At 40.8% G+C, this 27,878-nt stretch overlaps 1 protein-coding gene across 1 annotated transcript in view; it reads right to left on the bottom strand.

Moving 5' to 3' along the window:
• Cntnap2 (contactin associated protein 2) overlaps positions 1 to 27,878 on the bottom strand; it is a 1,990,154-nt gene that overhangs the window by 394,009 nt on the left and 1,568,267 nt on the right. The window contains exon 15 of the mRNA XM_004661135.3: positions 4,628 to 4,755. Coding sequence (XP_004661192.1) covers positions 4,628 to 4,755 — 128 coding nt within the window. The remainder of the gene's footprint in view (positions 1 to 4,627; positions 4,756 to 27,878) is intronic.

The following is a 27,878-nucleotide window of genomic DNA, read 5'->3' as shown; positions in this document are numbered from 1 at the left end:
ACCGAGCCATCTTGCTAGCCCCTCCTTTGAACATTTAAAAAATTCCTCTTGTGAGAAGAAACTAAAGGCATCAGGGGAGCGGCATGACCACTTTATGATCTGATAAAAAGAGGGTGAAAAAAGGCAGGGGATCCCCATGAAGACTCAGAGGAGGAAGAAGAGTTCTCAGCTGTCTCTTTAGTGCCCACTTCTGTAACCAGCTTTGCAAGCAGAATGCTAGAAGACACATTTTAGTGAGAAGAATCCAGACTATATCCATTTCCTCCTGCAGGGCAAACGGGGAAGCAGGGAATGTGAGTTAGTTTCCAGCCTTGTACCAGGATCCCTTTCCCTTTTGTGGCTCTTGTGGCTTGAGTGGGGAAAGAGAAAAGGAGATCAACTTTCCTCCCCTTTGCAGCCGGGGGACCTTGCCGCCTCACAAGGTCTCTCTCCAGGACCATAGCATGGCACACAGAGGCTGGTAGGGAGCTTTCGTGACCTGTGCATGCTCAAGGGCACATTTATGGAGAGCCAGGCCCAGGTGTGCCCCACCAGGAATGTTTCATCCCTGGAGAAGCAACGTGTGGGCAGGGCCCTGGTTTCTTGGCAGTCGACAGCTCGTCCTTTCTACAGCTGGCACACGAGATTGCTTTTCCAAAGAACAAACGTCTACCAACATCATTTGACCGCGGCTCCATCGCCAAGTATTTTTTTTTTTTTCCTACTCAATGATGTCTCTGCCCTCTGAGGGCTCCCGACACAGATCGGATGTATTCCCTGCCTGGCCTTTTCTTCTTTATCACCCTGCGCCTCTGAAGCTCTGAGAAATTGAATTTACATCTTAAAGCTCCAGTGTGACTCCAGGGTTCTGCCTGTCAACTTCCATTGCCGGAGTTGGTTTCTGGTGGGGAGCAGGGAACGGTCCTCCCAACATGCCTCCCTAATTCCTTTCTAGCCACCTTTATTGGAAACGCTCGCTTTTGTAGCAGACTTGCTCCTAATTAATTGTTTAAAGTCTATATCCCCAGAGGCGAGATGGTAAATCTTTGCTTCATATAGCTCAGAGCAAAACAATTACCCAGCAAATACTATATTCTACAATTAATTATAGTCGATATACACAGTACAAATAAGATTTCCACCTTCAAAAACTGAAATCCTTTATTCCACAGAAAAGTTTCACAGCCTCCTCCAAGCACGCATACATATTTAAATTGGAGAGTAGCGTCTACTCTATTATTGAGTTTCGATCCTCTAAACAGTTCTTCTGTTTTTGTCCTAAGGTTTAAGAGAGAGCTTTGTAATTCCTCTGCACTTTTTATCCTAGCAAACCATCCATCGTGAGTCACATTTTCACTTGCGTTTAGGTGGGAGGTTTCCATTTGGCTGTTTTGAAGGGCAGGGCATAAGCATTTCACAGTGCTCCCAGGAAAGGCAGCAGCGTGAATGCGGCACACTGGCTTTCCTCAGCATGCCCATTATGTGGGTCTATGAGTTGAGATGAACGAATGTGAAAACGAAGCTCAGCAGGCATGATGAAATCCACCAGAACCACCGAAACGCCTGGGCAGAGCCCGCAAAAAACGGTCTCATTCTCTCAAACTCAGGGACAGAACTGGGATCTAATTCAAACACAAACCTTCGCAGAGCTGCCACCCTTCCACACCTCAGATGGAGAAAGAGACATTGTTGAAGAGTGGAATTGGTTTTTCGAAATTGTAAGTCTGAGCGGACTCCAGGAGGTGACACAAAGTGAGCTTGTCTCCGTGACTCGCACCACATGTACACTAGGCAACTTTTGAAAGGGCGTGAGTTTAATCCCCAAATAGCTGAGTTATGTTAATAACTCAATGTGCGTGCATGTGGGGGTGGGGGCTTTGGTGGGTTACATTCAAGTGGACTTTAAAAAAATATATTTTATTTATTTGAGAGAGATAGATAGATAGAGAGAGACAGAGAGAAAGACAGAATTGGCTCGCCAGGGCCTGTAACCACAGCAAACAAACTCCAGATGTATGTGCCCCCTTGTGCATCTGACTTATATGGGTCCTGGGGAATAGAACCGGGGTCCTTAGGCTTTGCAGGCAAATGCCTTAACCACTAAGCCATTTTCCCAGCCTTCAAGAGGACTTTTTAAAAACACTTTACTCAGCCATTAACAGAGAGGAAGAACAAAAACAGCAAATAATGCTGGCCTTGTTTCTATTCTCTGCCCCATCTTTCTTCTGGGAGCATGGCAGGGTGCTCAGAAATTTGTTGTGTAAATTGCCACTTGAAAAGAAGCATTTTGTTCATTTGCACAGCAAAAATACTGATGTTTGTGTTATGCATCTTACATGGAGCTATGGGTATTCAAGGAGATGAGGCACTTGTAACATCTGACAACCAGTGTCCATGTGGAGCACATCATCATTATTGTATCCTCATGGGAACATGCTTAGAGGGAATTTGGGTCTGCCAACTGCTGAATGCCGATTGCTACCTGGCAGGTCAAGTTCAAGGTGTAGTCCATGTTCTCAGTTTCCTGGGAGAAAAGGAAGATGCCTTTCTCTCACAAACAAGCAAAAGGTATTCCACCTAATTGTGACTAAATATCGACTGTGCTTTCCATGCAGTATCAGTTAAAATACAATTGATAAGCTTCTTTCTGGGGCTGCAGTGGGCAGTGCTCCTGAGCAATGTGGTGGTTGGCTTCTCCTCTTTTCTCTTTTTTAAAAAATATGTCAAACTGAAATACACTTTTGGCCACTCCTTCCTTGAGCATCATTGGCAATGCTTTATGCAGAAAGTCTAATATTAAATCATAAACCATTTTGTGGCTTCCAACACTTTTCATGTAAATTTCTCAAGAATGACTTGAGCTTCTTTTCCTTATTTTACAGAGTTTCCAGCAAAACGCTACATAAAAAGCAGACCTGTTTGACACTGATTCGTTGATCAGGAGTAGTTGACCTACTATTAAAAATAATATAGTCCAGCATATACTATTTAATGCTTCCAGAATCTTTAAGAAAGTTTTCAGAATAAGAAGTTTTTTAATTGCTAATTTTCTTATCTGAATACATAAGTAGATTAAGTTAATCAATTACTTAATGGGACAATTTTCTTTAATTCAAAGTGTACTGCGGAATTAGAACTGCTATACAGAAACATTTTATCTTTATATATTAGCAATTATGACATAACAAAATTGACTTTTATTCTATAACACATGAAAGCCTACCATTAGACAGAATGATAGCCTACCACTAAGGGCATTTGTTTAGAAATTCATATTTAAGATTTTATGACAACATCTTCTCTTAATCAGTTGAAATAAAGTTTCTTATGGTGCAGTTCTGACAACACAAATTGAAGTATTGTTGTTTAGCAATGGTGTGATAAAGGCCTTCTTGACTTGTTTCAGTTTGACAGGAAGCATTTTCATGTTCTCAGTGTACAAGGAGAAAAATCAGTACAAGCCCGTCTCTCTTTAGTATTAGGAGCGTTCCAGTGCCTAATTGCTGACAGCCTCGATTTACTAAGTAGTAAACTGTTAGGCATGCATCATTACATTCCTTAGGACACATCTTTGAATGGTTGCAAGTGTTTATTATTGAGTAAGTCTAATTCTCCATTGATTTACAGAAGCCGTAAAAATATTCCATCTCACATAATGCTTCTCTAGGAGGAATCCAGATCCGGGCACTAAAATCTTTACGGCTTCCCCAGGAGGCGTGGGGACGCAGGTGGTACTCTCATTACCACAGCGGAGAAAATGGAGAGGCTTGCCTGTGGTCTTCAGGCAAGCCAGTTATTGAGGGAGTGGAATCCAGGCCTCCTGATGCCTCGCACACAATCACACAAAGCACAGAACCCCGGGGGAGTTGCCTGAGTCACACGTGCAGAAGAAAAAGGGGAAATGATGCCCAGGACGCTCATTGCAGAATCCCCATAGCAACCGTCCACTCTTTCCTCCCACTGCACATAAAGCACGCCAGAGGGTATCAAACAACATAAAATCCTAATGGCGCCCTTAATTAGATGGGACCATCGCACTGACCCCCGCCCCTCCCCCTGTCCGAGCCAGCAGCCCCAACCTCCTCTCTGTGATGCTGATCCCAAAATCAGGACATCATTACGGAAACAATCTTGGGCGTTCAAGGGGCCATCAAGCTTTGATGATGATGAAGTTTGATAGCAATAATGTCAAACTTTATATGACCATAATCCAAGTTTACAATGATACATTAAGCTATAATTCTCCTATTTATACCACCATAAAGCCTGTTTATGGTGGTATAAATAGTCATACTAATAGCATTAACAGCAGCACTTGGTGGCATCCCAGCTGTTGAGTGGCACTTTTATGCTATTAGCATTGCTACTTATATTACCATACACTTAGGGAGTCAAACTGGTTACATATGGATGTACAAGGCAGATGGGTATCTAGACTCTATGTCCAGGTCTACGCTTCTGTACTGCAGACCCGAGGCTGGACTCCTTGTGTGAATAAAGGTCTACTCAGCCTTCCCTTTGGCTCTGCTTGTATTTTGTGATGATTTTGAAGAGGAACAAGTCTGTTTTCTGGCATCCTCCGAGGAGTCTGGGAACACTATTTACATGTGATAAGAAAATGCAAGCCATAGCTGCTGGGCAAACTTACTGTCTCCTTGGCAGCGCAGGGGACCCACACTCAGCTTGGCTTCTGAGCCTTGCCGGTCAGTATCTCCAACCACCACCTGGCTCACGGGCAGGTGATCTTTGTAGGATAGGAAGCCAGCGTCCTTCCTCCTGAATCACAGGGAGACAGAAAAGGATGTGGAGGCTATGTTAGAATCAGGTGTTTGCAGATCTTTGCTTATGTTGTCTGATAATTGGTGGCATGTCAATAATCGCTCAGAGATTTATGGAGTAAAAGCCAGAGAGAGAGAGTTAGTTCCTGCTCTCATTGGTGACCTCACAGCACATGGCCCAGAAGCAGCTGGGGCACCTATATCTTTAGGGAAACAGAAGTGACACCCTGATTTCTAGAACTCCCAACCAACATGCTGCCTGCTGTTTTTGGTGTAGCATAGTGCAGACCACATGCCACTTAAGGGCTCACCTGCAGGGCTACTAGGAAGTTCAACAGAGTCGCCAGAATAACACAACTGTTAAAAACTTTCATCTATTGTTTTGAAGCAATCCATTCAAGGGCTTTCGTGCCATCCTTGCTGCATATCAGCTAACAAAGGGGCACAATTTATCTCCTGGTCTCTTCTTCATCCCTTTATACAACTGAACTAGTTTATGGAGATTTCCAACATAGAGGACAGATTCCAACTGTGGGAGATCGAACCCCACATGATTTTCCTGCAACTGTGGATGAGGGTCCCTTTTCTCTGGGGCTGGATGAGTGAGAGGTACAAATCAGTATGAAATCATTTTGAATTTTTAATTTTTTGTTGCTTATTTTTATTTATTTATTTGAGAGCCACAGACAAAGACAGAAAGAGGGAGAGGGAGAGGGAGAGAGAGAGAGAGAGAGAGAGAGAGAGAGAGAGAGAGAGAGAGAATGGGTGCGCCAGGGCCTCCAGCCACTGCAAACAAACTCCAGATGCGTGCACCCCCTTGTGCATCTGGCTAACGTGGGTCCTGGGGAATCAAGCCTCCAACCGGGGTCCTTAGGCTTCATAGGCAAGCGTTTAATGCTAAGCCATCTCTCCAGCCCTGAAATCATTTTGAAAAGTTTCCACTTTTAGATGATTTTCATTGCTCAGTCTGAATATAAATAACCTTGAAAAACGATTGGGTATAATGAGAGAAGATGGCTCAACATGGAGTTTAAAAGTTTGTTAATCATGTGTGTTGGCACATAGTGCAGGGAACTGGGGGAAGAACTTGAAAGGCAACCTTGAAAATACTGCATCACTGGGACCCTTGCTTGCCCCTGTGACCTGCTACTGTGTCCGTGGACGTACTCTTCCAGACACTCAGGAAGGAGGAACAGAACTTGGCCAGTGGGTGTTACAAATGTATTTTAACCTGTCTTAGTTATTTCAGCGCTCTTGAGTTTCCAAAATAAAGGTTTTAAAAAATGTTATTTATTGAATTACAACTAAAAATGTCCCAGAGTTCTTACTGACACTGTAGCTACTGGTGATCAGATCTTAAATATCTCTATGGGATTTTTTTTCAAACTTGTCTTGTTTTAACAGAAGTTCTGTTAGTTAAAATTATGTCCAAGTGTGAACAAAGCTTTTGAGAATGAACTTGGTATCTAGTGTCTCTTAAGGGAACAATAAAAGAAGGGACACCTAACTGTGTATGGAAAGGATGATGTGCATTCCCATGGATGACAGCATGATGTCCTCTATGAGCTAGTAGCCTTTAGGATTATGTGGCTCTAAGTCATACAAATTAACTCCTAAAATCTACATTTCTCTAACCTACTTTTTTTGTATGGTGCCAAAGCCAAGATTGAGTTTTATGTTTTTAAGTGATTAGGAAAAAAATGTTTCGTGACATGAAAATGATATGAAATTCATCATCAGTAGCCACAAAGGAAGTTTATTGAAATACAATCATGATTTAGACAGTCTATCTATGGGTGCACATCCCCAAATGAGAGAGTTGAGTAATTGTGGCAGAGATGGCACCCAAGTTTTCCATCCCTCCTAGTAGAAGAAATGTCGCCACGAGACTATTTAACAAGCGCATGGGAAGCTGCTGTTGGGCCAGGCCCCCGACGGTCAGAGTGGACCAAAATGTATTCCCTTGTGTTCAGTGTCATGTCACCAAACCAAACCAAGCTAAAATAGGCCAGCCTTCTAGAAAACAGGAGACTCACAGTAGTCAATATGAGGTGGCTACTTACTTGAGCTTGTATGTGAAGGAAATTCCTCTATTTTAATCCTATAAAGAAAGAAACTTTGCCATGGCTCATCTGCTTTCAGTTGTGTTTCTGTTTTCTTGAGCCCTTTTCTGCGTATATGCATACACACACACACACACACACACACACACACACACACACATATGTGTGTGTGTGTATATATATATGCGTGTGTGTGCGTGCATGTGTGTGTATGCATACATGCATACATATACATATATATCTACATACATAGACATATATATGTGTATATACACATATATATTCTGCATATGTGTGCATATGTGTATATTCTCCTCTGCTCAGCTCTTTAGTGCACCCATTGTATTTCAAAGTCTAATTTATAAAATGGTATGTTGCCTGATTCTAGAATTGATAATAAAACACGATTATGTCTTTACATAAGTTTTTATAACTCTGTATTTTGATAAGACACAGAACTGCTGCTGGAGACTGGATCTCCATTAACAGTGGAGGGTGGGCTGCAGAAAGGAAGGAGCGGTCCTGGCACCACTGGCTGACTAGGAGGGGCCGGAGGGGATAATATGATCTTAGAAGGAACCACTGTTGTGTTGGTCAATCTCCATTGTCAACTTGATGGGACCCAGAATCACTATGGAAACCAAACTCTGGGTGTGCCAGTGAGGGAGTTTATAGATTAGGTAAATTGAGGTGGGAAGACCCACCTTAACTGTGCATGGCATTAATTTCATGGGATGGGTGTCCTGGATGGCATCAAAAGGAGAAATTGAGCTGAACTTTCAGCATGACCTTTCTGTGCTTCCTGACTATAGCTGAAACACTGCTACCCCCACTCTGATGAACTGTACCTTCAAATTGTGAGTTCAAAGAAACCCTTTCTTAAAATTCTTTTGTCAGGTATTTTGTCACAGCAGCAAGAAATGCTATTAACACAATGGAGTAGGTTTTGCCAATTTTTCTGGGATTATTAAACATATCACTTTTACCTAGGTGGTCAATGTCTGTGTGTCTAGAACACACACAGCTGGATGATCTGAAGGTGAAATAAACAACTGAGTCATCTGATAGACAATAATCTAGGACTGTCTAAGTACTTCTAATGACATCCTCAGTCACCACTGGCTATTGAGCCTTCCTCAATACTGCAAGGTAGTGTTCCCTACAAAGCAATGAGAGTAATTAAGAAAACAACTATCACAATTAGATCTCCAGAATCTATGCATATGTCCCCTATGAGATGAAAGTAATTATAGACTCAATTACTTCTTTTCAGAGGGAATAGATGAAGCCTTTTATAAATGCTAAGACAATTATGTGTTCTGTTTAGACTCTCTTAGAAAAAGCCTCTGTATCCATTTTGAGACTTTTATGCAAAATGGATTCTTTGCTTTGCCTTCCTAGAATACATATTCCCTGAGGGCAGAAATATTGTTCCAGGAAACTTTATAAAGCAGCCACAAGTAGCTTCTTGATAATGGCTGGCTTCATATGTTTAGTGATTGGGTAAACACACACACACACACACACACACACACACACACACAAAACCCACAGATATTATCTAGGCACAATTCTAAAATAGTTACCAGAATGTGTTTACTGTCAATGTAGATGAGAAACGAAACCTTCCTTATGTTGAGTTCATTGAATGTCCTGAAGGCATCTACTGGTTATTGTTTTGCCATCGAAGTTCTATTTTTCCTTAGAAAGTAGCATTCAATGAGGGGATTCTTATAGTAATATAGCTAAAAGGGTACTATATTCAGAGCTTAAAGATGAAGCTTTAAGGTATTGCTTCTATTGCTTCTATTTAAAAGTAAGTTGGCTAATTGACCTGGACCATTGTTTTTTTTTTTTTTTTTTTTTACATAGGTATAATATGGTTGGGATTCTTGGCTATTCTTTTATGTATGTATTTAATTTGAGTCAGCAATATTTCTTTGAACCAATTTTGTGGACTTAAATATCTCCAATAAAGCATCATAAGTATTAGGTCTACTTTTCATGGGGTGTTGTTCTTGCTAATATGAATCCTTTGAGGATAATACTTTTTGGTCCTATAAATATTTCCTAGAATATTATCCAGCGTGTGTTTGGGAGATTATCTACTTGCCCTGCTCATTTTTTTTTAAGGAAAATTGTCTTGCTTGATTGAAGACTGCTTTGAACTATGTACATTTTACTCTGCCCTTCCACATTGGTATTTACTTTTCCTTAGGAAACAGTTTCTTGTATGTTTGTAACTCCTGGTTCATTGACAGCATGACTGGCAAATAGGAAATGCTTGATGTGTGGCCTTGTGGTGATTTGAATGTGAAAAGTTCCTCAGAGTCTCATCTGTTTGAATAAATGACCCCCAGCTAACAGCACTCTGTGGGAAGGCTGTGGAACCTTCAGGAGGTGGAGGCTTGGTGAAGTGGCTCACTAGCTGGGTCTTGAGGCTTTATAGTTCTGGTCCAACTTCCTGTTTTCCCTTCCGCTTCCTGACTATAATGTGGCCAGTTTTGCTTCATGCTTCAACCACCATGCCTTCTCCATGAAACTTCTCAAAACTGTAATCTAAGAGTAAACTCTTTCCTTCTATAAGTTGCCTCTGGTCACGTTTTTGTTCATAGTGACAAGAAAGTAATTAAAATAGATCTCCTTTCCATTTCTGCGAGGCCACATACACCTGGACACTTATGACTCCTCACTGATTTGCCAGGTTCAAGTCTCTACTCACTCTTGGATGGGCAGCTTTTGAAAGTCTGGCTTCATTTCATGTATATATGGCAACAAGACACAGTCATGTATCATCTCCTCAGAGAACTGTGAAAGTGGCGGTCACTGCCCACCCCTCTGTCTACCTTCACTTTGAAACTAGACAGGGGGATTCCAGGTGGATGTGGTTCAGGTGGGCTTTGTGTCATTCAGACTCCAGAAGGCATGGCCAAGCTGTTGATTGAGTCTGCCACTGTTTCCCTGCCCAGGCTCACGTTGGTTTGAGTGCTGAATGGCAGGTAAAACACAGTGACAGCAGGGAGGATCAGTCTTTCCCTCCTCTCCACTAGCTGTCTCCGGGATCAGCCAGGCTTCTGTGACACCCACTGAGGTGGGAAATGGGGGCAACAGTGGCACAGCTTCTGCTACGTTCCGGTTTATGGGGCGCTAAAAACATTTGTCTGGTTTACAGTCTGCGTAAACCCAATTTATGACTTCTTCCTTGAATACAAAACTAGAAAACTTTTATATTTTTTTATTAACTTTTTTCATTTTTATTTGTTTATTTGAGAACGACAGACAGACAGAGAGAGAAAGAGGCAGATAGATAGATAGAGAGTGGGTACGCCAGGACCTCCAGCCACTGCAAACGAACTCTGGATGTGTGTGCCCCCTTGTGCATCTGGCTAACGTGGGTCCTGGGGAATCGAGCCTCGAACTGGGGCCCTTAGGCCTGACAGGCAAGCACTTAACCGCTAAGCCATCTCTCCAGCCCAACTTTCATATTTTTTTTAAATCTAATTTTACCTCAGTGTAAACTATTCTTTCATTGTTTCTGTTGGGCTAGACAAAGAATTGGGAATTGGGAGAGAAGGCATATTCTCAAAGACATTTAGGTTCTGTTGTAGTAGGTTCCACATTTCTGGGACAAATATCCAATCAGACATGGCTTATGGGAGGAACAGGCTTATTTCAAGCTTATAAATCCATGGAAGGTTCCATTAATGGTGAAAGAAACTGGCTGTCTTGTACAGATCCAAGCATAGAGGAACGATCCTCAGCCAGCAAAGCCAAAAGGAGCAAGCACAGACATCTGCCAGAGCTCTCTGCATGTCTTTTGGATGGAATTCAGATCGTCCCCCAGTGACATATCACCTGGACCAGAAATATGCCTGCTAGGGGCTGAAGCTACAAATTCAATTTTAATAAAACACCCAAGTCTATGGGAAACTATATTCAAACTACCACAGATGCTAACATTTCAGCAAGTGATCCTCAAAACTGCTTGTCAGCGCTTAGTTGAAAATGAATAAGAGCTGGCATGGTGGCTTATGCCTGTAATCACAGCACAAGAGGTGCTGGAGCAGGAGGATTTCTGCAAGTTTGAGGCCTGTCTGGTCTAAGACAGCCAGATCTGTAGAGTGAGACTCTTTCAACAGACAAAACTAGGGTTGGGAAGACGGTTCAGTGGTTCAGGGTACTTATATGCAAAACCAGCTGCCTTAGATTCAATTCCCAAGTAATTCATGTAAGCCAGATGCAAAGAGTGGTCAAGCATCTGGTATTTAATTGCAGCAGCATGAGGCCCTAGCGTTCCTCCACCCACAAATAAATTAAAAAAAATTAAAAAACTAAACCACCCCCCACCAACAGTAGTTTGGTGCTTGTGTTTATTAGCTTTTCTACCTGTTAGGTTAAAGATGAGCTGATGGAGAGAGTATAAACATAAAACAAAAGGAAAAACCGAGGACAGTAAAAGCAATTATTCATTCCTCCCTGGGCTACTGCTAGCAAAAGCTAGAAGGTAAGCTCATGTCAATAAAAATAAATGTGCCATTTCTTAACTCAAACACCCATCCTAAGTTTTGGGCCACAAAGAACAGCCTTTAATGCAAAGTTAAAGCCAACAGTAATGGAATGAAGTTAAATCTTCCTTGGTTGGATCAAAAGGCTGGAACTGTCCAAGTTTTCCTGCCCAAGGCTCATGTCATCTTGCACAGGATGCAATGTTTTTGCCTACCTCAATAAACACCTCAGTGGATGAGTACATAGGTCAACAAGTTCTTTGCTCTCTGGCTGTGTGCCCACCTTGACCCTACAAGGCATATCTTCCTCTTTCTACCTTGTTCACAGCTCACTTATCCATTCTTGTCTTTGCTTCATTCTTTAGAAGGCTCTCTAGGGAAAGCCACCTACCCAAGGCTGAGGTGATTTTCCAGTTCTGCAGTGATGTTTCCATAGATCTCTTCAGTCACAAAGATCAGATTCTCCACTTCCTTGGTCTGCTTAAGAGGACATGGGTCCTGACCCATTTGTTCTAAGAAGGAAGGACCCTATGTCTTGGGTTTTTATTTTATGAATTCAACCACCCTACAAGGTGCTATTTTCCAGTGATATAAGAATCCATTGTTTAACCAAGAAACATTGCTTTTTCTTCCTCTTGCTATGTCAAAAGCCCCCTCCAAGTGACATAAGCCTATATAAGTGTTTCTTATATTGATTGCCACTATCTTTTCTCTGTCAATATCACAAAGCTCTGACATGCTCTGACATTCCTTCTTCGTCTCAGCAGGTCACTTTGCTTTCCTTGTGGATTCAAAGACTTGCTTGAAGGTGGTACTGGTTTCTTTTACTGGACTCTGAACTCTGTGAGGCTCTTAAGATGATCGATATTTGTTTTTATGTTATCAATATCTTGAAGATGCTAAGGGATAGAAACTTCTGAAAAAGGGACATCTGCTTGGCTGCAATAATGATAAACACTTAAGGATGATATGGCTCAAATAAAAATAAACTTTAAAGTTATCTCTCAGTAACTGGAGCTCATGTGAATCACAAGCTTCAAGGAAGGAGCCTTAAGTTTGCTATCAGTGTCCAGCATGGAGAAAGAAGAATGGATCAAAACAATTGTAAATCACTGATTTAATATTTTGGAGGTAGCCAAAGCAATTATGACTAATATGAATGAAGAAAATAAAAAAAGCTCCTGTAGGGAAAAAACAGTGGTCAATTATGTGAAATGTTATAAAATGTGAGGCATCAAAAAAAAAAAAAAATTCCCAGCCCTCCAGAGGTATTGGCAGGCTGATCCGGAGATTCAGGTCAGTTTGAGGACAATATAGGCTACATAAGACCTTGTCAAAAATAATTAGAGTATACCCAAGTATAACAACATGGAAATCAATGGGGAATGCACTGACAAGTAAAAAATAAGTGCCTTATATTTACGTGAGAGTTGAAAAATTAGAGATAACCTCTAAATTCTTGATTTGCAGCTACAGTGACACATGGAAGAAGTGATATGGTAAAACCAAGAGGAGTTTAGGTATTAGGGATTTTGTACATAGACTGAGAACTGAATCAATTATTGCATTTTATCACAGATGTGTCTAGTCAACTCGCCAACATTATTTTCCAAGTTTGGAAGGAGAAAAATGTTATTGAGATTCTGTGTGTAGACAGATGGCACCTAGCTCTGTGCAAGCGTGACTTCAAGTGCGACATGATCAGGAGCAGCATGGTCATGGCTGGGCATACCTGACATGTCAGCATCTTCCCATGTCAGATGCTGCAAGCAATGAGCACCTGGACCTCTTTCTTCACATCACAAATTATTAAGCACTCAACTCTTCTTGAATGTGATGATAGCAAGTTTTGGGAAAAGATTTTTTTTTTTTTTTTTTTTTTTTTGTGTGTGTGTGTGTGTGTGTCTGAATCCTTGGAAAAAACAAATGACTAGTGGAACTTCCTGGAGCATTTCTCAGTAAAGCTATGAGCTTCATGGCTAGACAGACAGCTGGGTCTTTGATGGTTAATCTTTTTGTGTTGGAGCATAACCAGGAATTCATTAACCCACTCAGGAACATTCTAAAACTTCAGTTAATTAGCTTTTAATAAACAAGGTCATCTCTTTGGCAGGTTTACAATGTAATTTTGAGTGGAACCACTTATGGAGCCATCCAACTTGTACAAATTGAATGACGCAAAAACCTTTCCCTCAGAAGAGAAGCAATAAAGTCCATCATGTTGCTAATTGAGGGCTAGTAGATACTATCTAGGGAAGGAGTAAGGGGTCTGAACTTGTAGGGTTATGCAATTATTTCAACAATGCAAAAAACAATCTCAATTTAGATTTACAATGGATGAAGCATGTGTGAATTGAAAATCCAGCAGGAGAAATTTGCCACATACTTCTTGCAGGACAGAGCAGCTACTAAATAACCTGAAAACGGGAAAGTGACACAAACATGCCTGTGGAAGCTTTAGTCACTTTATTTCCATGAGCTGTGCAGATGTTCGATGATCTCTCCAAATTGTTGTCACCTGCTCCAGCTGCTATGACAAGATACCACAGCTGGGTGTTCTAAACACTTTTTCCTTTTCCTTACAGATAACGAAGGGTCCAATCTCAAGGTACCACTAGGGTTGGTTTCTGGCGAAGCCTCTTCCTGACACGGCCTTGCCTTAGTGCTCATGTGCAAACAGAGAGTGCTACCTCATGGTTAGGACCCACCCTTATGAATTCACTTAGCATTATTTACTTTCTTATATGCCATATCCCTAAATACAGTCATAAAGGAGCTTAAGGCTTTAATATATGAATTATAAGAGTACATAATGAAGTGCATAAGCATGATATATTTTCAGACTTGAGAGATAATAAATTTTGTAGGAGAAAAATAATGATATCAGACTTCCCAAATGTGGAAAAGGGCTATATATACTTACTATTTATGTTTTACATTTCATTTTTGGACACCCCAAATTATCTTATAATGACTTTTATATTATCCTGGTATTGAATAAAAATCTATTAAACATTGCTTAACCCAGCATCATGGAAAAGGAAAATTTTCCTAGCATACTCGCTAGAACATAGAGAAGCAACTTTCGGCATCATGATAAACCATGAAGCATACATAGATTTTGGTATTCCATGGATTATTGAATAGAGCTTTAATGAGAAATTATTTCCAGAGATTTAGGCAGAACATATGAGCTCAAGAGACAGGGAGGTAGAGAAAACTGGCCCCTCTTCAACATCTTCTATGTGGAGGGTATCCCTGCCCCTGCAAGCTTGCTCCTACAGTGATGGTTAACTCTGATTACCTCGATTAGATGACAAATGTCTAGGAGATTAGTAAAGCACATTTCTCAGTGTGTCGGGGTGAGCATTTCCAGAGACAATAGCGTCATGAAGGCTCTGATCTGATGAATGGATTCATAATATGAAGGCTTTATCTGGACATGGTGGAAAGCAGTAGGTCAGGTCTTCGAGGGAAGTAGGTAACATGGGGACATGTAATTATACGTCTGCAAAGGCATTAATATAAAAATCCCTTGCTCAACTCAAGATGAAGAAAAAAATATAATGCGATTTTAAAATGGGCAAAAAAAATCCAAACATGTTCGCTTCCCCAAATAAGACATATATGTCAGCAAAATATACATAAAATAAGGTCACCTCTCATCAAGGAAACACAAATCAAAGCCACAAGGAGCTACCACCTCACACATGTTAGGTTAGTTACTGTTGAAAAGAATGGTTGGGGATGTAACTCAGTGGTATAGCAGTTGCCTGGCAGGAATCACACACACACACACACACACACACACACACACACACACACACACTCCCATCCCCACACAATGTGGTGGTTTGAGTGGAAATTATCTCCATAACCTCAGATATATTTTACAATTTTTTAAAATTTATTTTAATTTATTTATTTGAGAGACAGAGAGATAGAGGAAGGGAGAGGCAGAGGGAGGGAAAGAAAGTTTGGGTGTGCCAGGGCCTCCAGCCACTGCAAACAAACTCCAGACACATGTGCCTCTTTGTCCATCTGGTTTATGTGGGTACTGGTCAATCACACCGAGGTCCTTTGGCTTTGCAGGCAAACACCTTCACTGCCAAGCCATCTCTCCAGCCGCAACCTCAGATATTTTTGGTTAAGCTTCCTACTTAAGTCTTCAGTAGGTGGGGCACTGCTAGAATGGTGTGTCATTGGGGAGGGGGTTGGACCTCGAGTCCAGCCCTAAGATGATCAGAGTCAGTTTGCGCTGGCTGGTGCTGGCTTTTCTCTGCTATGGATGTGTGAGGAAGTGAGCCAGCTTCTCCCATCATGAAGCTTCCCCTGGAATATAAGCCTGAAATAAGCCTTTTTCTCCCATAAGCTGCACAACACACACAGCAATGAATGTTATCAAGAATGTAGAGAGCCGGTCGTGGTGGCGCACGCCTTTAATCCCAGCACTTGGGAGGCAGAGGTAGGAGGATCGTCGTGAGTTCGAGGCCACCCTGAGACTACATAGTGAATTCCAGGTCAGTCTGGGCTAGAGTGAGAACCTACCTCGAAAAACCAAAAAACAAACAAACAAACAAACAGAAGAATGCAGAGAGCAGGGTACCCTTGTTCACTATTGGTAGAAGTGTAAGTTGTTCCAGCCATTATATAAAAAATGGAGGTTCAAGGAAAAAAAAAAGCTAAACCAAAAGTAAAACTGGTCATAATATCATTATGGTACACATCTATAATCCAAGAACTCTGGAAATAGAGGTGGGAGGATTAGGTGTTCAAGGCCATCTCCAGCTACATGGTGAGCTCAAGGTCAGTTGGGATAAGTGAGTCTTTCTCAAAATAGCAGAAGCAGCAGCAACAACAAAAGTCATCTGAAATGGAAGTGTCGTACCACCCAGAAATCGTAGATGCAATCGGCATGTTGGAGGAGTGTCTGTGTTTTCATAGTCAATGCAGAAGCATCCACAATGGCCACGAAGGGGAATAAACCCAAGTTTATTGGGTTTATTTGGTGGGTGAATGGATAAATAAAATGTGGGAACAAAAGAGTGTCTGAGGTAAAATTACTCAGTTTCTATGTCTTCTTTCTATTTTGGTAAATTTCCCAAATTGAGGTAACTCTCAATTACCTCACCTGTCAAACCTTTCTTTTCTTTCTTTCTTTCTTTTTTTTTTTTTTGGTAAATTTAAATGAGTTAACTGACTAAGCATTATTTTTAAATATTTATTTTATTTAATTTATTTTAGAGAGAGAGAGTGAAAGAGAGAGAGAGGGAGAGAGAGAGAGAGAGAGAGAGAGAGAGAGAGAGAGAGAGAGAGAGAGAGAATGGGTGTGCCAGGGACTCCAGCTGCTGCAAACGAACTCAAGATGCACGTGTTACCTTGTGCATCTGGCTTATGTGGGTCATGGGGAATCGAACCTAGGTCCTTTGGCTTCACAGGTAAGTGCCTTAGCCACTAAGTCATCTCTCCAGCCCAACTAAACTTTATTTAGCAGTGTGAATATCACATTGTAAGTATTCCGTAAAGATGTTAAAACATAGGAACTTGTCGGTATTCATTTAAGTGTGAAATACAAAACAGTAGTGCTTATGGCTCAATATAATGTTAACTACCATTGAAAGCATCGCCATAACGTCTCTGTACACTTTTGTCCAATAAATAGCTATGGCCACTTGTGCCAATAGTTAGTATGCTTGTAAGACACACTTGCCATGTGTGAAAGGACAGGTGGCTCTGCTTTGGGCTCATACTTTCTCCTAGGTGATGAGCTACGGTCTTTCTATGACAGTTAGGAGTTCGTGACAGCAACAGGCAACCCCCTGAGAACCCTACCCTGAGTCTGCACTTGGGCGCCCCCGTGCGGCTTTGTCAGCCCCCAGATAGGGTGCATAGCACGTCAGTTAATATTCTAATACAGTGCCCCTATTCCAACTAGATTCTGTGATAAGTTTCTTTCACTATTGTTTCTATACATGACTAAAATATACTCATGAAATTCTTGTAACTTTGAAGCAAAATTTGCTTCTTTTTTAAAAATTCAGTATTTTTCTGACTGTTCACTATCTAGTGGGAGAAACAAAGATGAATAAATCCTAACTTCAGTCTTCACAGGGATTACCGAGTTCTTCATGTCTTCCTTATTTTATCCATAAGTGTATAATAAAACTAGTATTTTATTTCCCCTTCACAGTACTTCTGGGATCTGTCTGCTTCTTTTTATCTTAGGAATTTTCTTACCTTTTCTTATATTTTCTTAATTTCTTACTATTGCAATTCTATAGTTTTTTAAGAACAAAGCTTACCTTCTTGGAATAATTTAAATATTCTGCTTTTAATCCTCTAATAAAGTTTGAATTCATTTTAAGCATCATGAGCATTCTTAGGAGAATCATGCATTTTAATTATAATTAGATAATGAATTTTAATTTACTGAGATTCTGAAATAAAAATTATAATGTCAGTGTTGAGAGTGTACTGTATATAGAATCTTTTATTACAGAATTACCAATGAGAATAATCTCTTGGGAATAACTAATTTGTTCAAGCTGGTTTAAAGCAAGTACTTTTGGATATGAGTATTTTAATATTATCCAACAAAAATGTACTCTCTTTTACCTAATGTCTATTATTGTGATGTTATGCACCATGCAGCTAGCAATGCCATTCCTGGATTCAATATTTCTTTGAGGAGGCGGACAATGGTATGCATTCACAGACCCTGGGGTTGAGAACGTAAATCAATGGTAACATGGAAGGCACTCTGCTCCTTGCGCATCTTTTGATCATCTTGTGCATTGTCTCTCTGGGTGTCTGCTAAATGACCACACTAGCTCATATCAAATAGCTAGCTGAGCATACCTCTGTGACTCTTCTCAGAGATACCAAACATCCCCAGTGTAGTAAGTAATAGATCAAAAGGACGTACAGGCATTCAGAGAGGGCAGGAGAGAGTGAGGTAAATGGATCTCCTCAGTTAGCCCATTCTGGGGATAAAAGAAGACATAATGTGGAAGCAGGCAGGAACCCAACACTTAGTACAGGGAAAGTAAACTAATCATGAGATGGGGAGAGCAGACTCGTCAAAGAACTAAGTTGAAGGCATCTATCTGATAGCGAAAAGTTTAGGTTTGAAAAGACAGAAACGTATATGATCAAAAATACTTGAGTCACAAGGCATTTTACAAAAGGGGATACTTGGACTTCCATAACCTATGTTCATTACCTCTTTGCATATAATTTGTATCTTTGGTTAATCCATCAATTTGTGTGTATGTGTGTGTGTGTGTGAGTACTAAGAATTACCTGCATGTGGCTGTTACTTATCATCACTTTTCTAGTAGAGAAGGGGAAAGCTTCTTTCTAGGGTTCACAAAATGATAAAGAGCATAAGGTACTAAGAATATTTTAATTTTATTTATTTATTTGTATTTTTAAGAGAGAGTCTTAGAGAGAGAGAGAGAGAGAGAGAGACAGAGAGAATTGGGGTGCCAGGGCCTCTAGCCACTGAAATCGAAGTCCAGACGTGTGTGCCATCTGGTGTGCATGTGCAACCTTGCACACTTGTGTCCCCTTGTATGTCTGGCTTATGTGAGAGCTGGAGAGTCGAACATGGGCCCTTAGGCTTCACAGGCAAGTGCTTTCACTGCTAAGCCAGCTCTCCAGCTCAAGACAGGGTATTTTTAAATTTATTTTTAAAATTTTTTTATGTTTATTTATTTATTTGAGAATGACAGACAGAGACAGAAAAGGAGAGAGAGAGAGAGAGAGAGAGAGAGAGAGAGAGAGAGAGAGAGAGAGAGAGAACGGGCGTGCCAGGGCCTCCAGCCAATGCAGATGAACTCCAGACGCGTGCACCCCCTTGTGATTCTGGCTAACGTGGGTGTTGGAGAAGCGAGCCTCGAACCGGGGTCCTTAGGCTGCACAGGCAAGCGCTTAATCACTAAGCCATCTCTCTAGCCCAGGACAGAGTACTTTTAACAGAGAATCCCTCAGTGTCATGTGCCGGAGGACCTTTGTTGCCACTGCTTACTCCTAGTCCTCAAGATGTTAGATTCGCCTGGACCTAATTCACCAGCTGATGTTGGTTAACCATTGCCTATTACTTTCACCATTATACAAGGGTTTTTATTCTTGTCCATCTAGAATATTTTCACATTCAGCAGGGTAATTTCTAGCTAAGACTTAGGTATATGTTTTATTTACAAATAATTAAACCTGTAGTGTCACTATGGACTAGAGCCAGGCTCACCTTACCATCTCCACATTCACGGGCTTTCTTTCCTTTTATTTGCTTCCAAGTTTGCCTGTGGTGACATAAGTCTCCCTTGTAGAGCCCTAGGCTGCGCTTCTCATATCATCGGTTATGATGTTGGCTTATGTACCCCCCCCATGTGATTCAGGAGCTTCTCCTGTCCATCAGTAAAAACTATTGACTATTTTTCCTGACCTACACAGGATCACAACATTATTGTATCAGAGGGGAATCCTAACTCAAGAATCTAAACCATGACAGCTCCATGATTCCCATGGTTCTTCAGCGTTCATGGTGGGAAGGTTGGGTGGAGGGATGACTGTGTTTGCAAGGCTGTGTTTGCACAATATTTGTCTTCGTAAAACTAGCTTATTTCACTTCATACGATCATATCCTTCTCCCTTCATTTTCCTGAAAATGGTGTGACTTCATGCTTGTTTATGGATGGACAAAATTCCATTGTAAACTGGGCATGGTGGCACACACCTTTAATCCCAGCACTCGGGAGCAGAGGTAGGAGAATCACTGAGTTCGAGGCCATCCTGAGACTACATAGAGAATTCCAGGTTAGCCTGAGCTAAGGTGAGAGCCTACCTTGAAAAAAAAAAAAAAAAGAAAAAATCAACTCCATTGTGGCATGTGCTACATTTTATTTATCTGCTCACACACTGACAGATATCTAGGCTTGTCCATATGTGGCTACTATGAACAGTGTTGGAATAAGCATGGCACGTATACAGATGTGTATTCTGTGCTGACTTCACGTATACATACATAAATGGTATAGCTGGATCATATAGTAATCCTGTTTTTAGTTTGATGAAACACCATATTGATTTCCATAGTGGCTACACTACTGATTTTCTTGCTAACATCCGCATCAGCATTTATTCTTTCTTGTTTTCTTGATGAGCGACCTTCTGACTAGGGTGAGGTCGACCTCTGCCTGTTTACCTGTGGGCAAAGGATGTTGAATGCTGCTTCATATTCTAACTCACTGTTTACACATCTTCATTTATAAAGTGTTTGTTCATTTCTCCATTTATTTAGTTGATCTCCTGGTGTTTAATTTTGTTGTTCTTTTATATATTCTGGATATTAACACCCCTGTTGGATGAGGAACTGGTAGAGATTTTCTCCCATTCTGTAGGCCATGACTGCTGTTTTCTTTTGCTATGCAGAAGCCTTCCAATCTCATGCAATCCACCGGTCAATTATTGCTATGATTTTCCTGAGTGATTAGAATCCTAATCAGAATGTTATTAACCATGCCTTGATCTTGAAGTGTTTTCTCCTACCAAGTTCAGTTTCCTGTCTTGCATTCCGGCCACTGATCTATCTCATGTGATGCTTATCTAGGGTGAAACAGGAATCTACTTTTAGTTTTATACAAATGGATGTTTAGGTTTCTACACCCATTATCATAATAAGGTCATTCCTCCCACATACTTCTGTCCCTCCTGCTTTCATGGGTAACATTATCTGGAAATAAACTTTGGAAAACCAGATATTTTTATTCAACTTCGGTAGTAAAACTTGGCTGCTGAAAAACTAAGAACCAGAGAATTTCAGCAGTCACAGTTCACATGTGGACCACAAATGTCAGCTGATTTGTCAGTCAGGCAGGACCATCCTGCCCCCTTCCTTATTTGGTTCTCTCATTTGTTCCCTCTGCACCTCTGGCCAGCACCCCTTTCTCTGCTCAGAGTCAGCAGGTGAATTTAGCACATATTTCTGGAATAAAGATAGAATCAATTACAGCAGAATTAAGTCATCTCCCACCCTTGCACTTATCTCTATTCAAGTCCATAAATGAACATGGACCTTTCCTGATATGTGGATGAAAGTTCCATTGCCTAATGTGGGGCACCTATCATGAGTTAACCAGACTCCATTGCCTCTCACTGGATCACCCCCTTTGTTTTTGTGACATACTCTATTTCATTCTTATCTTCTTGCTTTCCATTTTTGTTGGGTCATTACCCCCAGTATGGAAATATCATACAGTATTTCTCATCTTCAAAAAGACATACACATTTTCTCATAGGCTCTTATTTCCTTGTATGACTTCATTTATCAGCTATTATTTTTAGAAGAAACATCCTAAAGTTTGATGTCCTCAATGTTTATTATTGTTTCCTTAAGAAAAACTAAATTAAAAAAGTGACAGAAGTTATTTTCAGTAAAGCAAAATTGGCAGTCTGGACTGACTTTACTATTGAAGTCAGAGGAAAACATGGATCAGAGCTGGGATGGAAGGTAGAGCTGAGAGGTGGCTGAGATGATAAATGGATGGACCTATGTAGAGCTGAGGAGGTTCAAAGAGAGAGAGAGTACAGACTTTGGGGTTGGTAAGAGGTCTCTGGTGGCCTCCTTTTGCTCTGACTTATAACCTTTTAAGGGCTCAACTTTAGGTAAACCAGGATCACATATGCATTATGGGCAATGCCCCTGAGTATCTAATCATCCCAGCCTAGATATGTTTGGGACATTGTCGCAAAAACGAGCTCAGATCCACTCTAATTATTTTCCTACGAAAATTTTTTTTAGGTTTTCTGAAGGACAAAATGACTAGTGAAACATTCATGTTTTCATGTTAGCTTAAAGTGACTATATAATCTTCATTGTTGAGGTAGACTATTCTAATGTTGGCAGTTATTTTCCTTCAGCACTTTGGAGACAGTCCTCTGTCATCTGACTTCAATGTTTTATGCTGAGAAGTTGTCAGTGTAATTTTGGCTTCCTTAAAGATAATTTACAGGCATTTCTTCTGTCTCTTTTCAAACCTCTCTTTTTTTGCAGTTTTAACTATTAAAGAACAGATTCAATCAGGGTGCCTCTTTATTATTTTCTTTGTGTGTGTGTATGTGGTATGTATGAGGTGGGGTGTATGCATGCAAGCACACATACATGCATATGTGTGCTTGTGTGAGTCCTGTGCATGTACCTATGGAGGCCAGAGGAGAATATGGGATATTCATCTTACAGCTCATCCATGTATTTTCTTGAGACTTGGTCTCTCCTTCCATAGACTGAAGTTTCAGATATGTGTGACCATGCCCAGGTGTTTTACATGGATTCTGGGGAGTTGAACTTAGCAGTCACTGTCTTTAAGTGCCCTCATGCTTAGGCAGCAAGTTCTCTTAACCTCTGAACCATCACATTGCTTCTTAATGACACACTGATTTTAGAAAACTGAATCAATAACTCATCAGTGATAGATTTTGCTGTCTCTCTTGAAATTCCAAGAATAGATTCTTTATCCTGTCTTTGCCTTACACTGTCCATGTTTTTTTCTAAAATGCTTTATTTCTTGCATGTTTTCCAGTAACTCATATTTCCTTATGACTAATCTAGACTTGTTCAACCAGTTTTTTAGAGAGAAAGAGAGAGAGAGAGAGAGAGAGAGAGAGAGAGAGAGAGAGAGAGAGAGAGAGAGAGCCTTCCAGGGCCTCAGCCACCTAGTGTGCATGTGCAATCTCAGTGTGTCTGGCTTACATGGGATCTGAAGGGAGATTGAACATGGGTCCACAGGCTTCATAGATTAGCACCTTAAACTCTAAGCCACCTTTCCAGTCCTCTTCAACCATTTTTAAAATTACTGTATTCTTGTAGATGACTTTGTTTTCAGACATTTTCCCCATAATTGTGTTCCTGTGAAATTTGGGAGACAGGAATATCTACTTTAAAAATATACAGTTGTTTATTTATGTAAGAGAGAGAGAGAGAGAGAGAGAGAGAGAGAGAGAGAGAGAGAGAGAATGGGCACATCAGAGCCCCTAGCCACTGCAAATGAACTCCTGGCTTCCATGGGTTCTGCTAAGCCATCTGTCTAGCCCCAAAATCTACTTTTGGAAGTTCAAGACACTCATAACCTATGACAAGGTGCTAAATAGTATTATTACAGGAATATTAAAGTACAAGCCTCAATAACAAGTTATTACACACAGATCCACATATACTGATATTTACCAAGAGTTGATGAGTCTGTGGAGCAAAAAAAAAAAAAAAAAAAAAAAAAAAAACAACTTTAAATAATTTCATAGATTTTAAAATTTGTAAGCTTAGCTTATAAAGTCTACCATTATCTACTAAGGTGGAATGTTCACAAGGGTTGATCCAGCAATTCTAGTCAGATACAACAACAAACACAGCTACGTACTCATGGGAAGAAATGCTCATGATATTCTACAGGCTCAGAGTCGGAAGCAGTGCTCAACTAGGGTGGGAAGTTTATGTCTCTGGTATTCATACACTAGAGGTTTGTGTCCAAGTATTCATATGCTGGAAGTCTAACCCTAAGGAGACAGGTTTAGGAGGTGTGTGATGAGGTCACAAGGGTGAAGCCTCATGAATTGGAAGAGTGAGCTTATGAAACAGACCTGAAATCAACCCCATCACTCTCCTGCCTGACATAGTCAGCAGGTGCCATCTTTGAAGAGGAAGCATGACAGACATCAAATCGGCCTTAACCTTGATCTTGGACTTGCAGCCATCAGAACTCAGAGAAATATTTACCTTCTGCTTACAAATGACATAGCCTGAACGTACACACACACTCACACAAAAACAAATATTGCATTCACCTTCCTGTGAAGCAGCTGATAGGGGACATGGGTCTATCTCGGCTCACAGCCTGGAGCGGAAGGTTCATCATGACGGGAAAGCTACTTCATGGTGAGGAAGGAGCAGAAATGGCAGGAGAAAGCTGGCTCACATACCACATATCAGGCTGGAAGTGGTCTAAGTACTGGGCTTAGAGCTGGGATAATAAATTTCAAAGTCTGCCTCCAGCGACACACCTCCTCCAGCAAGGCTCCACCCCTTAAAGGCTCCATCAGCTGGGGATTGAGCATGTGGCTGAATCACAAACACCTAAGGCTACAGGAGACATTTGGCATTCAAACAACAAGTGTTCACCAGCAATTTCTATTGTGCCATAGTAATTCCACAGAACATGAAGATAGATTGCTATAGCATATAACATGGATGGATCTCATCTCACAGTATCAGCTCAAGTCTAATATTGAACAAAAGCAATCTAAGCACTGTTTCTTCTCTATAAAGTACAGAAACCTGAAGGCTTGATTTATGGTGTCAGAATTCAGGATCTGCAAACCTCACCATGAGGGTGCCTCTAAGTTGCTGTTGATACCCCTTTTCATTTCGTTTATGTGGTGGTGATACGAGCAGTCTGTGGGAGAAATCAATGAGTTGTAGGCATAGGCTCTTATCATAAAAATCCTTGGGCTGGAGAGATGGCTTAGCGGTTAAGCGCTTGCCTGTGAAGCCTAAGGACCCCGGTTTGAGGCTTGGTTCCCCAGGACCCACGTTAGCCAGCTGCACAAGGGGGCGCATGCGTCTGGAGTTCGTTTGCAGTGGCTGGAAGCCCTGGCGCGCCCATTCTCTCTCTCTTCCTCTATCTGTCTTCCTCTCTGTGTCTGTTGCTCTCAAATAAATAAATTTAAAAAAATCCTTTGCAAAAACAAATTAATAACAGCCATTATTAGAAAAATGGAGGTTAAAGGTGAGAAAGGCTCTGGTGCTATATATATTTAAAACTTTTTGCTGTTGAATCAAGTGTTATCTATTTTTTGACAGACATGAACATTTCCACAGTAAACTAGGATCTCTGTGACAGTCCCATGCCCCATAAGCTGGGAGAGGATGTTTGAAAGTGCTTCAGGTGGGCTGTGTTGGTCTTTGAGCTTCAGTGGCAGACAGGGAGCACAGCTGGGCTCTCCTAATGAGCTTCTCAGACTAACTGCAAGATCTCATTAGCATATCTGCCACCAACTGTGTCCAGATTTTGAGAAATCAGAGGAGAGGTGCAACTTTTCTTTGGGGTATTTCCAAAATTTCTATTTTGTGTCATATCCCATTTAAACAGAGCTCAAAAGAAAATGGTTCCTGTGATGTGCTGTGCTTATCTCATTGAGGGCTAGTCTTTATTTTTTCCTGCCAAAGAAATAATCCTCTTGAGATATTCTCCATGAGTCTTTTGGAAAACATTACTGAAAATATATACACATAAATATTCACTCATGTATTTTGTTCCTTTTAAAACATGAGAAGTAACCAAATTCTGTCATAAAATTCAAATTTAATAATGCATCTTTTTGAATTTATATGAATTTAGGATTATTTTTTCATGATGGTTGAAAGGGGTGGTATATATGAGCAATTCCAGGAGCTAAGCAGGCTAAGTGGGCTATAAATTGTAAATTGTTTTCAAGATTTTCAGCGTTTAAACCATGATTTTCACTTTACCATGGAATACTTTCTTTGGAGAAAATATTTCACTACTGTAAATCGCTCTTCTGTTAAATTATGAGTTAGTTACAATCAGAAGTTCTTGGGTTGAGTCTGTACCCCTAATGGAGAGACATCCTCTGGTGGCCTTCTGTGCTGGAGTCAACAAGCTGTACCCTGCGTGCTCTCTGTGGTCTGTCTCAGCATGTGCGGATATATTTTCACTCTTTCTGTATCTCAGCTTCTGCCCCTAGAAGAGGAAGGGTTTCTGGCCCCTGTGGCCAGGGGTAGGCTGAGGGCCAAGCAGACCAGGGAATTTCTCAGTGTCCTGCAATTCTGTGTGACCACATGATGTTTCCCACGCTGTAACAGAAGGTAACAGGACACAAGTCCTCTAAGGATGATCTGGGGGCAACCGGAGAACCTGAAGACCGGTCAGTGAGTCCAACGCCCGAGCACTCTTCCTTCCTCCTTTCCTTCCAGTGTTATGGTTCCAGTTCATGGCCTTATTTATGGTAAACAAGGGCTCGACTATTGAGCTCCATTTCCAACCTGAGAACCCAGTGGCTACGACTTCAACCACGGATGAAACTAGGCCACTCTAAATCACTCATCGTTTAGTATCATGAGCTTGAACAAAGTGAGAGGAATATGCTGTACCCGTCTACGTTTAATAGGTGCTTGTGGAGATGAAATACAGTAAATTGCATGAAAGCTTGTTAAAAGCACAGATCATTTCTCATGTAAGCTGTTATTATTAATTAATAATCCTCTTATCTGAGATGCATTTCCAAGTAAAGGACATGGCAAACGGTCAGGCAAGGCAGCATAACGAAACTGGAAAAGTCAAATGAAATTGCCTGATTTTTTTTTAATTGAAATCGCCTATACTACACCATCACTCAGTTTTAAGCTTTTAACTCTGATATAGCTATAGAAGAAGTTTTAGCAAGATTTTGAGATATTTTATTAAAAGCAACTTCTGTGATTACCCACATATTTGCCTTCCAACTCTTCCGACCTGATTGCTAGATTTTTAATTTCCATCCTGTGCATATCTGGAGTCCCACACACCAAGAACATGCCCCTTACATCTAGGACTATCTTGACAAGTGGTTTCATTTTATACAGGAATATAGGATTACAGAAAATGAAAGCTTTGAAATGGTCATATTTTTAAAAAATAATAACAGTACTATTCAATTCCTCATATGTTGGATGAAGTATACGAACCTCTTTCTACAAAGACTGTCTATTTCTAAACAGAAAATATATTTATCACTAATTAAAATTTATTTAAAATACAATTCCTTGTTGACTTCTACTGACTACTTAAAAATAGAGAAGTGAGGTAGTCATTTCACTATTTAGAACCATAAATACCTAAGATTTCAAATTGCAGGATTATTAGATAATTTGTAGGGATAGCAAAAATAGAACAAAGATTTCCAATTTAACACAAAGAGGAAATATATATGTATATACTGCTTCCAAGGAAATTTAGGCTTCCTCTTTTTTTTTTTTTTTCAAGGTAGGGTCTCACTCTAGCCCAGGCTGACCTGGAATTCACTATGGAGTCTCAGGGTGGCCTCAAACTTATAGCAATCTTCCTACTTCTGCCTCCTGAGTGCTGGGATTAAAGGCATGCACCACCATGCCCGGCTAGGCTTCCTCTTCTTCTTTTGCTGCTGCTGCTGCTGGTGTGTGTGTGCATATATACCTGTGTAATGTTCAAGAAAATCTTCTAGGGGATGGGGAGATGATTCAATGATTGAATGCTTTCTGTGCAAGCATAAGGACCTGAATTCAACCCAAGCACCCAAGTGAAAAGCTGGTCATGGCTTCATACCTCTGTTACCTTATCCTTGAGGAAGCCAGAGATAGGAGGATCTCTGGAACCTGATGATCAGCTAGTCTGGTCACCAAAACATGGTGAGCTCCATGTTCAGTGAGAGACCCAGTCTAGAGGAAATAAGGCAGAAGATGGTATAGGCAGACACTAATAGTCTTCTTTTGGCCCCTGCATATAAGCATGTGGGGCACATGCCTA

This window comes from Jaculus jaculus, chromosome 10, assembly GCF_020740685.1.
Source record: "Jaculus jaculus isolate mJacJac1 chromosome 10, mJacJac1.mat.Y.cur, whole genome shotgun sequence".
Classification (NCBI taxonomy): Eukaryota; Metazoa; Chordata; class Mammalia; order Rodentia; family Dipodidae; genus Jaculus; species Jaculus jaculus.
This window is presented reverse-complemented; position numbering and strand designations above follow the sequence as displayed.